At 40.4% G+C, this 13,544-nt stretch overlaps 2 protein-coding genes across 4 annotated transcripts in view; one reads left to right on the forward strand and one right to left on the reverse strand.

The window, feature by feature from the left end:
• Positions 1-6: 6 nt before the first annotated feature.
• On the reverse strand, positions 7-5,525 carry mogat3b (monoacylglycerol O-acyltransferase 3b). The gene is made up of 9 exons (XM_069716414.1): positions 5,472-5,525; positions 3,758-3,883; positions 3,227-3,317; positions 2,970-3,077; positions 2,347-2,417; positions 1,624-1,828; positions 967-1,141; positions 686-870; positions 7-608 (listed from the first exon to the last, which is right to left on the reverse strand). The coding sequence occupies exons 3-9, from the start codon at positions 3,306-3,308 to the stop codon at positions 454-456; spliced, it is 981 nt and encodes a 326-aa protein (XP_069572515.1). The 5' UTR covers positions 3,309-3,317; positions 3,758-3,883; positions 5,472-5,525; the 3' UTR covers positions 7-453.
• A 611-nt stretch (positions 5,526-6,136) lies between these two features.
• LOC138631476 (neuronal tyrosine-phosphorylated phosphoinositide-3-kinase adapter 1) overlaps positions 6,137-13,544 on the forward strand; it is a 28,912-nt gene continuing 21,504 nt past the window's right edge. For 2 of the 3 annotated variants that reach the window (XM_069716441.1, XM_069716442.1), the window contains exon 1: positions 6,138-6,701. The gene's annotated coding sequence lies outside the window, so the exon portion shown is untranslated. Of the gene's footprint in view, positions 6,702-13,544 lie in introns of all 3 variants that reach the window. The other variant, XM_069716444.1, reaches the window with a different exon arrangement.

Raw genomic sequence — 13,544 nt, forward strand, 5'->3', positions numbered from 1 at the left:
CGGTTTTATTTGGTTCATTCAAATTTTCACCAACATGGTGGTTTGTGTTTTTCTGAAAATGCACCAGTGCGATAAATGCCAAGTAAAGAAAATAGAGGCATGACACATTGACATGACCAATAATTGATCATTTGTAAACGCATAGGAGAAGACACAAATGTTTAACATCATACTATATTTATACCAGTACAGCTCTTTGGATTTCAGTGCTTTTATAAATGCAGAACTCCGACATAATATCCCTAATTATTATTTAAAGCATATATCGTTGTTAAATATTTTCAAATACGGTCAGAATTGACATTAAGAACACAGAAACCTACAACATGAATACGTTGTTGGAGATCAAGTCCATCACGTCAGCTCCACACTGTTGGGTCCCACACTGACTGAGCCCCCATTAAAAGCAGCAAATAAAAACGGAGCAATGCAGTTCATGTTGAGATGAAATGTTTAAAGGATCCGAAGCTCGTGACTTTCAGAAAGTCCGCAGCTGACCTTGTTTTCATGGAATAATTTGGTCAGAGCCTCCATGTAAAGTGTGTGATAGTGGTCAACCTCCTCCTCGGTAGGCGAGACACACTTTGGCACAGAGATGGGACTTCCCACTGAAAGAAGCAGAATATGAGGATAAAATGAGCTCCGTATATCATATTATTTGTTAAAAACATATTGAAATACTCACCAACAGTAGTGATTGGAGTTCTGTAGGGCAGGACTGCGAAGCGCTCGCCGACAAACAAACATGGGGCGAAACCCATGATCTTTTTAAACAAGTCCTGTAACCTGCGACCTACGCTGCCCTCAGACAAAATCACCTGCCGAAACAGCTCATTCTCCCCAAACGAATAAACGGGCACCAGATCAGCCCTGTCGAAGAGCATCACAGATTACATAATGTAGTGGTGAGTGCAGTTGCACTCCTTGATTACTGCCGTTTCGCACGTTTTTCATACGAGTTCTCACCCAAATTCCAGTGCAATCCTGACAAATCCCTTTCTTTGCTTCACCACCACTGCGTTGACTCCAGGAGAAGATGCCAGAGATTCAGCAGCTCCCCCTATCACAATCACCACTGCATTTCCTTTGCCTCTTTTTGAGAGGAGGTGGACGAGGCTCGGTTTGCTGACTGGATAAAGGCCTTATCAGAAAGACAAAATAAGAACTTCAACAGTTCAGCTGATGGAGACGAGTATTTTTTTTTTTTAAAGGCAAGAACCGACAGAATTTCCCATCCAGTTGTAAAGAAAAAAAATTAAAAAAAACTCCCATGGTATCACACATTTGAGAGCGAACTGTCACAGGGATAACACATTCCCTGCATGTCTGCGCTGCTTACAGGTTCAAATTCATACTGTAAAAACAGATTGTGTTTGACATAATCATTGCTGCACTGACTGGTCTGAGACACAATCACATGCGGAAAGTTTTGACCTCCATTTGCAATTTAACAAAGAAAGATGCCATTTTCACTTTTTAAATTTTTTTTTTTATCTCGTATAAAAGGTTCAAAAACAGGGTTAGGTATGAATACTTCAGTCCTTTGATCAATTTTGACCTCGTATACTATAAACTCTGCTTATCAGTTTAAAAGAATAGCTTCATTAGACATGTGATAAATACCTCCATTCATTAAGTAGTCCCTCAAGATTGGTATCTTGAAAAGACCTGCCAATACCACCATGCAGCTTCGCACCCCAGGAAATGCCTCCGTGAAGCCGCAGCTCTCCGTGCTGAAGCAGGCAAACCCTCCAGCACTCATGATGCCGTGTGGGTGGCAGCCTACTATGTAGTTTTTGTTTGGACTCAGGTCGGCTGTCTTCACTAACTGAGCAAGAAAATTAACAGAAGAGGATTAAAGTAGTTGATCAGAGTCAGACCCTGTTATTTATCATAAAATCAAACCCAGTTTCACTGTATATTATCTGATTATTGTCTGAGTGAGAGATTAAGACCATGAATTGATGGAAATGTTGTGATTAAAGGCTTTCAATATAAAATGCTCATTGCGAAGACTTTTATCTCATAGATGTATCACCATATCAGCCTTGATAAAGAACCACAAGCAGATAGTAGGATTGTATATTTCAACATGGTATTTAATTCATGCACATTTCATATTTCATTAACGTATTGTTTAACAGAATTTTTGAAAATATTTGGGAGTAAAATAGTCGTTCTGCATAAACTGTACGCAAAGTATATTGGTTCTTGAGATCTAGCTGTGTGTGTGTGCATCTTGTGTCTGTGTAAAAAATAAAAAAAATTAAAAAAAATAAAAAATTTCATCAAAACAGATTATGAAAAAAAATAAAAATCTGAAAAGACAGCCAAAATGAAACTTACTTTAATCGGAAAGTAGTCTCTGAAGTACTCCCATACCCTCCACCTCCTCACAAATGTGGTTCTTCTGCCCCCTGATGGAGACATTAGAAATCTCGGAGATACTGAGTGCGCCACAGTTTCATGCTTCATACTAACTACAGTTTATCCAATTTGTACGTTATACTATTTGTTGTAGTATAATCTGAAAGTATACTTTAAAAAAAAAATCAACATACTTTAGGTTGCGCCCTAATTTCACACAGTACAACTAAGTCTATTCTAACCAGGTGTGTTCACGGTGGAGGGAAAGACAGTACAGTACACTGCATACTGAAAACCTTTGATTTCTGAGTGTGCTTTTGATGGACACGACTCACGATGCGGTGCACAAAGGAAACGGAGGAGCTGGTCACATTGTTTTCTGTTTTCCACCTGTGAGCAACTCCTCCATTTAACTTGTGCAATGCATCATGGGAAAATAACCCATCAACAGCACACATACACACAAAAATCGTCATTCTTTGGACTAAAACCTAAAATGTGTTAAAAATAAATAAATAAATAAGTGTGTAGTGACTTAAACCAGTTTAATGTACATGATTCCGGTATTTTCGTGAATACCTAAATGATGTCATTTCCTTTACCTCTGTCAGGGGTTTGCCAGTCCATCACCAGCCATACGAAGTAGAGAGCGGACAGCGGCCACAGAGAGGTAAACATAAGATACACCATCAAGATGATACAAGCCACTCCTGAAGATGTTTATTGCGCCGTGCAGTACGAGAGTCCATATGTTGGGGGGCACAAGAGATGTTTTACATGAGCTCAGAAAGATTTATCAACACAATGTGGTTTATCACATGGGTTAAAATAAGAAAAGGTGAGTGTGGTGGGATCTTACCTAAGAGGAGAAAACTTAGCACCCATTGTAGAACACTTATTGCTTCTAAAAACTTTTTCAACTGGCTTTTTTCTTCAGTCATTCTTGCAACCTGGAGGCCACACCATCAATATTCAGCAATCAATAACATTTTAAACTGGGCTTTCATTCAATAAAGGTCATGGATATATAAAGATATATTCTATGTCTGTAAAAATGACAAAAGCTGCTTTATCTAAAATAATAATATCTATGATAGAGGTCTTCATGATAGAGAGCAGATTGCATTGGAAGTCAGCACATCAGCTTGTGCTCTTAAAGTTCCTTTAGGGAAGAAAGAGACTTAAAAACATGCAGACGCTCGATCAAATGACTTACTTGCGCATGAACAAGCTCACAGGCAAACAAGATTATTAATTTGCCAACAAATAACACTTTTATCAGTCAGGCTAGAAGGAGCACAAAACACCGTTGTCTAAGAAATATTAAAACAGCATAAAACATCTTTTGTGATCCTGCTGCAAAGCAAAAAACAACAACATAGTACTGTACCTTCCTAGAGTTTATTCCGAAGTCAATTTGAATGAATGCACATTCATCGCTTCTCCACAGTTCGGTACTGTGTACTTTGACCCGATCATGTCAAACTGCTGATAACAAATCCACTCCTCCGACACCCTGACGAACAAGCAGGTCATGTCAGAGATATTTTATAGCTGGACACTTTGCATTTGGATATTTGTAGCCTCATCATGGAGGACATACGATGATTCCATGATCCGATTGGTGTTACTGGATGTATGCTGTTGTTTTTAGTCGAACTAGGTGTCAACAAGATTACGTGTGAATGTGTTGTGCAGGTGTTATTCAATGTAAATCAATCTCACTCAATGTTACAGTTTCCGGTTTCCTCTGATGTTTGTAGATGTAGACTTCCCTATTGAGCTCCACATCAACGAACCCATTTATTCCTCTGATTTTGTAAATGTGCTGAAATAATACACTTGAAGAATGAGCACAAGTTTTTTTTTCTCTCCCTTGAACCTTTGGAAGACTTTCAATGTAAAATAGTGAGGAAGTAGAGAAAGTGTTGAGCAAAACAGCAGCAACAACAAAATAAAATGGTAAATATGATCAGATTAGGAAGCAGGTAGATCAAAGATTTTTTTTTTTTTTAGAATAAAGCTTTATGTTAAATGCCTCAGAAAATTACAGACTCAACAATGACAATGTTTTACATACTTATTCCTGTACTCCTCCCTCATATTTGCTCCTTGGATCAAATATGTTATGATACACAACCACATACTTGAAATGAAAATTACAGCAAATATGACATTTAGACTTTTCCCAAGTCACACTTCAAGCCATTCATTGCATGTACAAATCAATAGTTATATGTGTTAGAGTAGGCATATGCAATAATGATAATATAACCCTGCACCACTTCTCCTAACACCAACACCAACCCCACTGATCCTCAGATTATATAGAGTCAAAGTCCGGCCTCCTCCTCCAGGTCAATTTCTGTTCCACTGACAACCTGGTGATTTCTTTGTAGTACAGTAGAACGTTTTCTGTATCTAAAATGGTCATTTGATCCTAAACTAATCCACCAAATTTTAACACCTTTACCTTTTAAGAAAGATAAAGCGCTTTTTGTTAAAAGGCTCTCTGGTAGGTGTTTTCCTGTGTTACCCTGGCTAATTGGAGCTGCGAATATTGTGATGTCACTCAGCTCTATGGACAAATATGACTGAAAACAATGTAAATCGCTGCTGAATTTCAGAGTGTGGACGGAAATTTCCAAGAGCATGTTTTAGGTTTTCAGCAGGACAAATGAATGAAACACTTCCTTAGAAAAAAAACATTGTTGTATTGAGGCTGGCGGAACAGAGGCTCACCAATATTTTTTATCGCTATTTTATTTTGGTCGACAAACATACTGCTTTGTTGAAGGATAATCATATGTGCATTTACAGATTAGAATGAGAGTAAATTGTCTTTAGACTCCAGCTGAGCTCAGTGTACAGCAGTATGAACACATAACCGTATGTACGCTCTGATTTACTTTGACCAACGTCTGGGGAAAGTTTAATCCAAACTAAATGTTGGACTTTGGATTGAACCTGCTGCACAGCTCTGTTCGCTCTTGTGAGGTACAGTCCAAAGATTTCACTGATACACGTGATTAGAAGCAGCACTCCTGACCTCTCACCTGGCTGTTCTCAAAGCTTCACTTTGTCTTCAGATACAGTATGCTCACCTATGTGGTCTCCCGCAGGCTTTGGGGGCGTGTCAGACTCACGCAGGCCATGTGTTGGCTAGTTGGTCATGTGACACCACCACCAAAAGAAAGAAACACCACAATGGTATGCTTAATTATATCACAGAAAAATCTGAAGAGAATATGTAGATTCTGGACTGAACAGTGGGCACTTCTCCATTTAATCAATCACATCTTATTTTATTGTGGCCTGTAAAGATGATTCCACTGATACAGTTATAGGCTCCAAAACGTCATACAATTATTCCTATGACGGCTAAGCCTACTTTGTGCTACTCAGCACCGGGTTTATGGCGAGCTTATTTTATACTTAATAGTATTTTTATCCCCTATTATATCACTGTGGCGGTAACATAATATTCTCGTATGTGACAGTTGTGTATCATGGTCTTCTTGTTAGATAAAAAAAAAAGGGTCTAGTTTTATTGTGTTTGGAAAAAAAACCTCAAGACTCCATCAAGACATTTAATGAGTGTACTGCTGAGTCTCGGGTTAATATGAGCAGAGATGGTGACTTTCATTTCGGTCTACTGATAAAAGCAGAAACAGCCTCTCGTCGCAGTTGAACTCATCGCCACATCCGATGCTTCTTTTTTTTTTTTTTTTTTTTTTTTTTTTTTTTCGAAAAACAACCGCTGGTCTGCTCCCAGGAAGTACTGTATGAATATTAATATGGATGCAAATGCACAGTGAGGATGCCCAGCGCTTGAACCAACACCGCGCGCTGCTATCTGCGCATTTTTGTTTTGACGTTTTCTTTTTTTTTCCTTTGCTGTTCCTGCCCGAGCTGGAAAGCGTGTTTCTTTGGCGGAGGTCGTCTCGGAGCCTGTTTTCAAAAGGATGCTGTTTGCAGAGGGATAATTTGGTAACGTCGCATTGAATTGCATCATGGTTTTCAATCAGATCTCACACCGGCCAGTCCACACCGAGCCTCGGTAGTACAGTGCGCTGTTTATCATAAAAATGGAAGACCTTTCACGTCAAGAAAAGGCGTCAGTCCGGTGATATGCGTCTGAATATCTGATTTTTCATTTGCACGTCAATTGACACATCTGGGAAAGGATTTTTTTTTTTCCCCTTCCCTCCTGTCTACCAAGACAGCTGTGTCATCAACAACCGGCGTGGTTTTGTTGTTGTCTGATTTTTACGAGTCTGGGCAACTGGATAGGGTTTTCGGCACAGTCTACCTCTGCGCCTGCAGTTACCAAGGTAGGTCTCACCTTTATTATTATTATTATTATTATTATTATTATTATTATTATTATTATGTTTTGCTCCATAGATCAGCGTCTCCGTTGCTTTGATCATGTAGCCTATATAACCAGCTGTCATCGTCAAAACGCACCGTCTGCTTAATAAGCAGAGGTAAATATGATGGTGTACTGCGGGGAGGACGTCGGGGCCTAACGGCGTTTTTACGCGTAAATTTCACAGAATGCAAGGTTGACAGTGAGCCGCGGTGTGTTCACAAGGCAAATGATCAACCTTGAAGGCTGGCAGCCCATGTCGCTGAATATACGGCCCTGTATTTGAGCCCCAAACACAAAAGAGGTGGAAAGATAAGACAAGATCGGCGCGCAGTAATACCCCCCCACCCACCCCGCCAAGCCGTGTTTAAGTTCAGTCGTGACAAGCCCTTATAAATATTTCACCAAAAAACAAACCCCCATCAGCTGACTGGTGATGCCGGAGCGTGCACGGCGGCTTTCATCACATATCTGGACGCCACAGTAGGAGCTTTAATCTGCATGGCCGTGGTGGAATACATATGCATGTTTACGAATAATAAAGAGTCCGTACATACAGCAAGGGCTGTGTGGAAATGGGCGGCATTACTCTGAATGTGAATACACGGGTGACGTGCGCAGCCAGGTGAGGATGTGTTGGCGCGTCTTTGAGGTGCGGGAGAGGCAGGCGTCTGGATGAAGGGAGCAACATCATTAGATGTTGTTGTTGTTGTTGTTGTTGTTGTTGTTTTTAAAGGAAAAGCCATCGGGTGATTAATACCCGATCAACTGCCGCAGTATCCCACCTTAGATCCTCTAGAAAACGATTCAAAAGCGTCGAGGAGTTGTGAATTCAACGTGAAATTAAGGCCAGTCAGCACTGTTGCCCCTTTTTTTCCCGGGCGTGACAGACACTCCAAATGACCATCACTCCTACTGAGAGATTTCTTCTTCACACCCCACCATAATAGGAAGAGGAAGAGGCATACAATCAGTTGTTATTAGACTGCTTTGTAATTATTTCATTGGAAGATACATTTACCTGACTAGCTTTACTCTCTTTCAAAATAGAAGTATAAAATCTCTGTGCATATTGAATATATATTTTATTTTGACAAAATAAACACAGTATGAGAATTTAAAAGGACACTGCATGACCCACAATAATAATACAGGCCTCTAGTTTGAATGTATAAAATGCTGATAATTTTGTCTTTAAATATAGCACACCAGCATTTTGGATACTTCACCACTTAAAGCTGAGATAGAAACTATTTACCAGCCACTCCGACTTGACCTTGGAGCAGAATATGAAAAAAAAAAAATCCCCCGCACAGGACTTTAAATCTTTCTCAGGCAAGCAGATGCACACCAAGACGTTCTGATATGTGCCTGTTTCTTGTGCTGTTTGGTTTAACCACTCCTTGTAGGTGTAGCGGAGAGCAGGGATGGGTGAGAGCAGCTGTGACTTTGGGGTCATTGAGTGCAGGCTGTGAGCTACACATACTGTGCAGTGTGTGTTGAATGCAGAGGAAAACCAGGGCACACACACACACACACACACACACACACACACACACACACACACACACACACACACACACACACACACACACACACACACACACACACACACACACACACACACACACACACACACACCACCTGTCACAGACTGTCGTGCTTACCTGGCAATCCCAGAATTCAGTCCAGAAATGTGATTATAAATCAGTCAACTGCACCTCCATGTTGCAGCTCAGCCGGCTTGTGCAGCGTGAGTAGTAGGAAATAAACGGAGTGTGTTTCATTCAAAGCCTTTTGTCCTGTAGGATGTATCCCACTGAATGGGAGTCTACAGCTGGTAAAATACATGAAATGGAACCACAGACTTTGATTAAGAGGAAATGAAAGTGAGCAGAGCTTATGGTTGTCGTGTACTAATGGAAAGAACAAACATAGAGTTACGAGTGTTTTTTATTAAAGAAGAAAGGACATCTCGGCTTTTCCCCGTGGAGTGGATGATTCAGTTGCTCTAACCAGCAGTGTACATCACATCTGATTCCAAAAAGGATGATGAATTCAGTTTGGACGACTGATAACAGTGGACCCAGAGTGGGAGAGGGACGGCCCCTGCATGGCCAGAGAGAAGGACTGATAGGAAGAGGGGACTGATGAATGAGACAGACTTGGCAGATGTTGACATTTTAAGCCCATTTCTCTAGTCGAGTGGATACCTCTGTCTGGATGAGCACCAACGGATGATTTTCTTTTGGGTTTTTTTGGTGCGGATTTCCTGGAACACCCGAACAAATTGTTTCCCTGTTTTTAGCAGCAGCAGGTCAATAGGTTAGTAAAAGTACTACAAATGTCCGCTACCGGCCGGTCGTGCAGGTATTTCAAGATCAATACAGCTGCAGTGACAGCAGCTGGCTTTAGTGTACATTGTTATTTTTGTTGAAGGGAACAGCACGTGCTTCTTCCATCTGGGTTTCACCATCTTGATTCTTTCAGCTCTGTCGGAGAGACGAGGCATCAGAGATGACGGAGGAAGGGTGTTTCTACTGCAGCATGTGAGCAGTGTGAATGACTGCAGTGAGTTCAAGTAATAAGGAATCACAAACTCTTCTTCTGCTTTTGTGAATATTTAGTTTTTTTCTGGCCTGGGTTTTGTGGAGTAAATCCTGCCCCTTCTTTTTTCTCCCATCACTCTGCTTCACTTTCCCCTGTACTTACATTTTGAATAAATAAGAATATAGTAAAAGTGACTGAAAAGCAAAACAATATTAGAGATAAAAGGATTGGTACATCAATTGATTTGTTTTGTTTGTTTTGATGAAAAAAAACCTGCAACCATGAACAATGGAATCCTTATTTTAGTCATTTTTCAATCATAAATGGTGAAATAAGGGTGAACCGATAGCTGAGTGATTAGGGTACATAACACATGGGTGCAAATACACCAAACAGCGAGTCCCCAGTTTGATTCCTGAGCAGCTAGACCTTTGCTGCATGTCATTCCCCTGCTCTGTTTCCCCACATTTCCTGTCCATTTTCACTGTCACAATCAAATGACGACAAAAACAAATGGTAAAATGCTGATACATATTCTCATGTTCCATCTTTTCAAATGGGAGCGTAACAGGAAACTTAGTAACCCTGGGATTTGGACTTTTCGTCAGACTAACATTTAAAAACATAATGCTGGCTTCCTTCAAGTTCTTCCAGCCTCCTATATGACATCAGTAACTGTTTGTGTTTCAAAGTCTGTCCTGGTCTGACATGTCTGTTTACATCTGTGTCTGCTGAGAGACGATGGAAACTTTGAAGATGAAACTCAGAGGGTTTCACTTTGAAAGAAGTTTGTGACGTTCTTCTTCAGTTGTGTAGACATTGACTTGTACTGTACTATGGATGTGTTGGTTGAGTGCCATGATGCGTTTTTTAATCGGCAGGGTAGTCTACATATTGATAAAGCAGCAGACGTTTTTGAGGGACAATGTTTTTTTTAACTTGCCATTTGATTTCTGGTATAAGAATTACAATTTTTAGAAAGGGAGTCAGCAAGACTGATATTCTGTTTGTGTTTCAAAGACTTGAGAATATTGCATTCAAAAGATTGTCATGGTCATGAATCACATTGGGAGACTTGAGAGACGGATCAAAAAAGAGAGGTCACAACTGGAACAGTAGAGGCCTTAATATCCTGTCTTTTAGTCCCTAGGAAGGTTGACTACACAAACCATCATTTTGTTAGTAAGACATGCATTTTGTAAGTATTTTCTGTAGTTTAGGATAATCAGGTTTGTTTTCTCAGACTTGACAAAACTCAAGTAGCCTCAGAGAACATACAGTTGTTTTCACTGACTGAGAAACTGTGGAAATTGATGGAATACACCTTTAATCTTAAACTTGTATTTCCCTGAGGTACCTTGTTGTGTTGTATTTGAGCTCTATATCAACATAAATTGATATAAGTGACACGTACTGTCTTTAAGACATAAAAATGATCCGTAACGGTGTTGGTTCTATTTTGTATCAATACCATAGCCCTTGTTCCCATCAACGTCAGTATTAAACCCTGTTTCTTGTAGCCCAGATCCACTTTTTCATTTACATGAGTCAGTCACAGTGTTGAGTTATAAATAGGTCTAAAGGTAAAGGTTCTCTCTGGAGCCTTCTTGATTAAAGGGCATGCCATTTACCAGCGATGTCCTGGGTACAAATCCAGCCTCAGACATTGTTAGATGCCTGCCCCCTTTGTCTTCTGTCCTTCCTGGCTCTTTACTCATAGACTGTCCAGTAATAGAGGGGGTAAGCAAGCAGAATTGAATCTTATTAGACTTCTTCAGCTGTGCCCCCCACCCCCTAAATTCCTTCTTTGTCAATAAATATCATGAAGACAGACATATTGGCTGCTCTCCCTTTAATAGGACTGTCTGTTTTTGTCTTATAGCTTTTCTTTTTTCTATGAAGCACTAGATGCAGGTTATGATGGCCAAATTTTAATGGCCAGACAGCCCCTGCACCCACAGAGGAGGAGGACGGGAAGGGAGGAGGGTGGGGTTGGGGGGGATTATTTTGCTCTACAAATGACCACTGACTCCTCTGTGCCTCATCTGGGAGCTCCCTCTGCAGCCACGTTGTTGCTCCCCAAGTGCTCCTCACATTAAAAGCTCATACATCCGTCCGTCTGTGGTCTGACTGGAGGAGGACTAGGATGTATATGGCCAAATTAACCAATGAAATTTTAAATTAAATGCTCCCTTTAGATGCTTTCTTTACGGATTGTATCTTACAGCATGCAGTTTTCATTGCAATGTGTAGTCAAGAGTAATGATGTGTGGTAATGATTTCCTTGAGGCGACTCATCTTTGTTCATTTCCCCTCTGTTTTCTTCTCATTAAACCTTTCAGAGTCATTTGCATGGTACCATGCAAAATAAATAAAGTTCGGAGCCAACAGTTACTCCTCTCTAGTTGGCACAGAGGTCTGGGTCTCCAGCCATGCTAATCCCCACCTATTTATCTGTATGGTCGTTTGCCCTCCACACAGATAACATGTCATTATTTGGGACAGAAAACAAATACATTTACATATGTTTGTGTGGCATTTATCTTTTTTTTTTCTCATGAACCCTTTAGCAAAGTAATTTCAGTGTCATTATGTGAGAACAGTAATTGGCAAGATCTGAAATTACAGGGGGGAGAACACTGCAGCTTTTTTGAATTATACATGTTTAGGCATGCATAAGTAGACCAAAGTGGTCCAGATTGTTGTGTTAATGTCCCTGCTCTCGTTAATGTGCCACATTTATGCTGAAGACCTTCAAAAGACCTTGAAAAATGTTCAGGAAATCATTAGGAGGCAGTAACATGTTAATGGTGGCAGTTGCGTGTTGCAAACATTGGAAATATATAATGTTCTGCAAACACTGTTGCCCTAACATGTCACTGTATGGTGTAAATACATTGCTCTCATTCTGACAGAGTATAATGATCTTAGAAGTCTCTCAGTGATAATTTATTGTCTGCGACTTTGCTAAAGGTCACAGTAAACCAGCAAAAAACTCAGCAGCGGTGTGTGAAATAGGTGATTGTACACGGTGACTTCAGAAATGCAAATCTGAATCGCACTGTGACTTTAAGTATGCTTTGTAAATGTCAGAGCAATCTTGCTTTGTACTGAGAAGCATCCGAGCTGCTTGGCTAGTTAGTAGCAAAAAGAACTCCAACTCGCTGATTTCAAACACAAATATGTTGGAGGTGTGAAAAGCATCCAGACTCGGGATTTTAGGATTTGGGGGATCAAACTTAATGCAGGTTATGTACATCAGAACGTGTCTTTTATAAATATAGCAACCGCTCTTTATGCATGTGTACTCTGTTTCTGTCTTTTTTTTTTTTTTTATCATTCGCCCTGTAATAAGTTTCACTGTTTGGTAAATTAAGTTGAAAATCTAACTGACATAGTTCAATTTGGCTGTTTTTTGTACACAAAATTTGGCAGAACAAGGCACCGGTGCATCAAACACAAGTATACTGTTGCAGCTGATACAGAAGAGGCAACACTGGACAGATGCTACTATCTCCTTTTTGGACCCTCGTCTCTCAATCACTCGATTAAAGTCCGTGATATTTCTCCATCTGCTATTTTGGCCACGTGTCCCACACAACCGCAGGAGTTGGGAGTAAGAAAACACTGCCTGGATCAGGCACCCCGCAGTGCGTAATCTGCCATTTGCCCCATTTAGTGCCTTTTCATTTTATCACTGTCAGCGCAGTGAACAGCAGGAATGACAAGAATAGGAATCGCTCAACTGAGACCCTTAAGCTGGAAAACCTGCCAATCACACACACGTAAATCAACCTTACATTTTCCTGCTTGTCTTGCATCTCAAGTTGTAGTGTAGACCCCTAAAAAGCTCTCCGACATGTCTGTTTTGATTATCAACAGCTTTTACAAAGGCCTGATGTGATTCTATTCACATATATACTACAAGGGAACCCAAATCATGGAGATTTAGATTTACTAGCTTTTAACTTTATCTTTATTTTCTCATACTTCATTTTGTATGCTTATGTCTGATGTCTTAAAAAAAAAAAAAGTCTTCCCCACTGAGTTACCGTCATGCTGCTGAGCAATGTGAGGTGCAAATAACCAGGCCATAAGAGAAATGATCTGTATGTAATGAGATGAATGAGTGGGAGAGCTGTGTGTGGGCATGTGTGTGCTTATCCTGTGTGCAGCCTACGCTATGACTCGCTCGTCGGGGGATTTTGAGCACAAGGAGTAGGCTGATTCAAATGTTGGAAGTCCACTTGTGGCC

The sequence above is a fragment of the Brachyistius frenatus genome, unplaced genomic scaffold, assembly GCF_029030835.1.
Source record: "Brachyistius frenatus isolate BFR_SWC_R1_liver_20210118 unplaced genomic scaffold, ASM2903083v1 Contig_157, whole genome shotgun sequence".
Taxonomy (NCBI): Eukaryota; Metazoa; Chordata; class Actinopteri; family Embiotocidae; genus Brachyistius; species Brachyistius frenatus.

What these genes read in the sequence shown, in the direction of transcription:
- mogat3b (XM_069716414.1), bottom strand. Translation starts at nt 3,308, where the DNA reads ATGACTGAAGAAAAAAGCCAGTTGAAAAAGTTTTTAGAAGCAATAAGT. An exon ending in CTGGCAAACCCCTGACAGAG is followed by an intron (nt 2,418 to 2,969) that starts GTAAAGGAAATG and finishes TGTCTCCATCAG; the next exon opens with GGGGCAGAAGAACCACATTT. An exon ending in AGGATTGCACTGGAATTTGG is followed by an intron (nt 871 to 966) that starts GTGAGAACTCGT and finishes GCTCTTCGACAG; the next exon opens with GGCTGATCTGGTGCCCGTTT.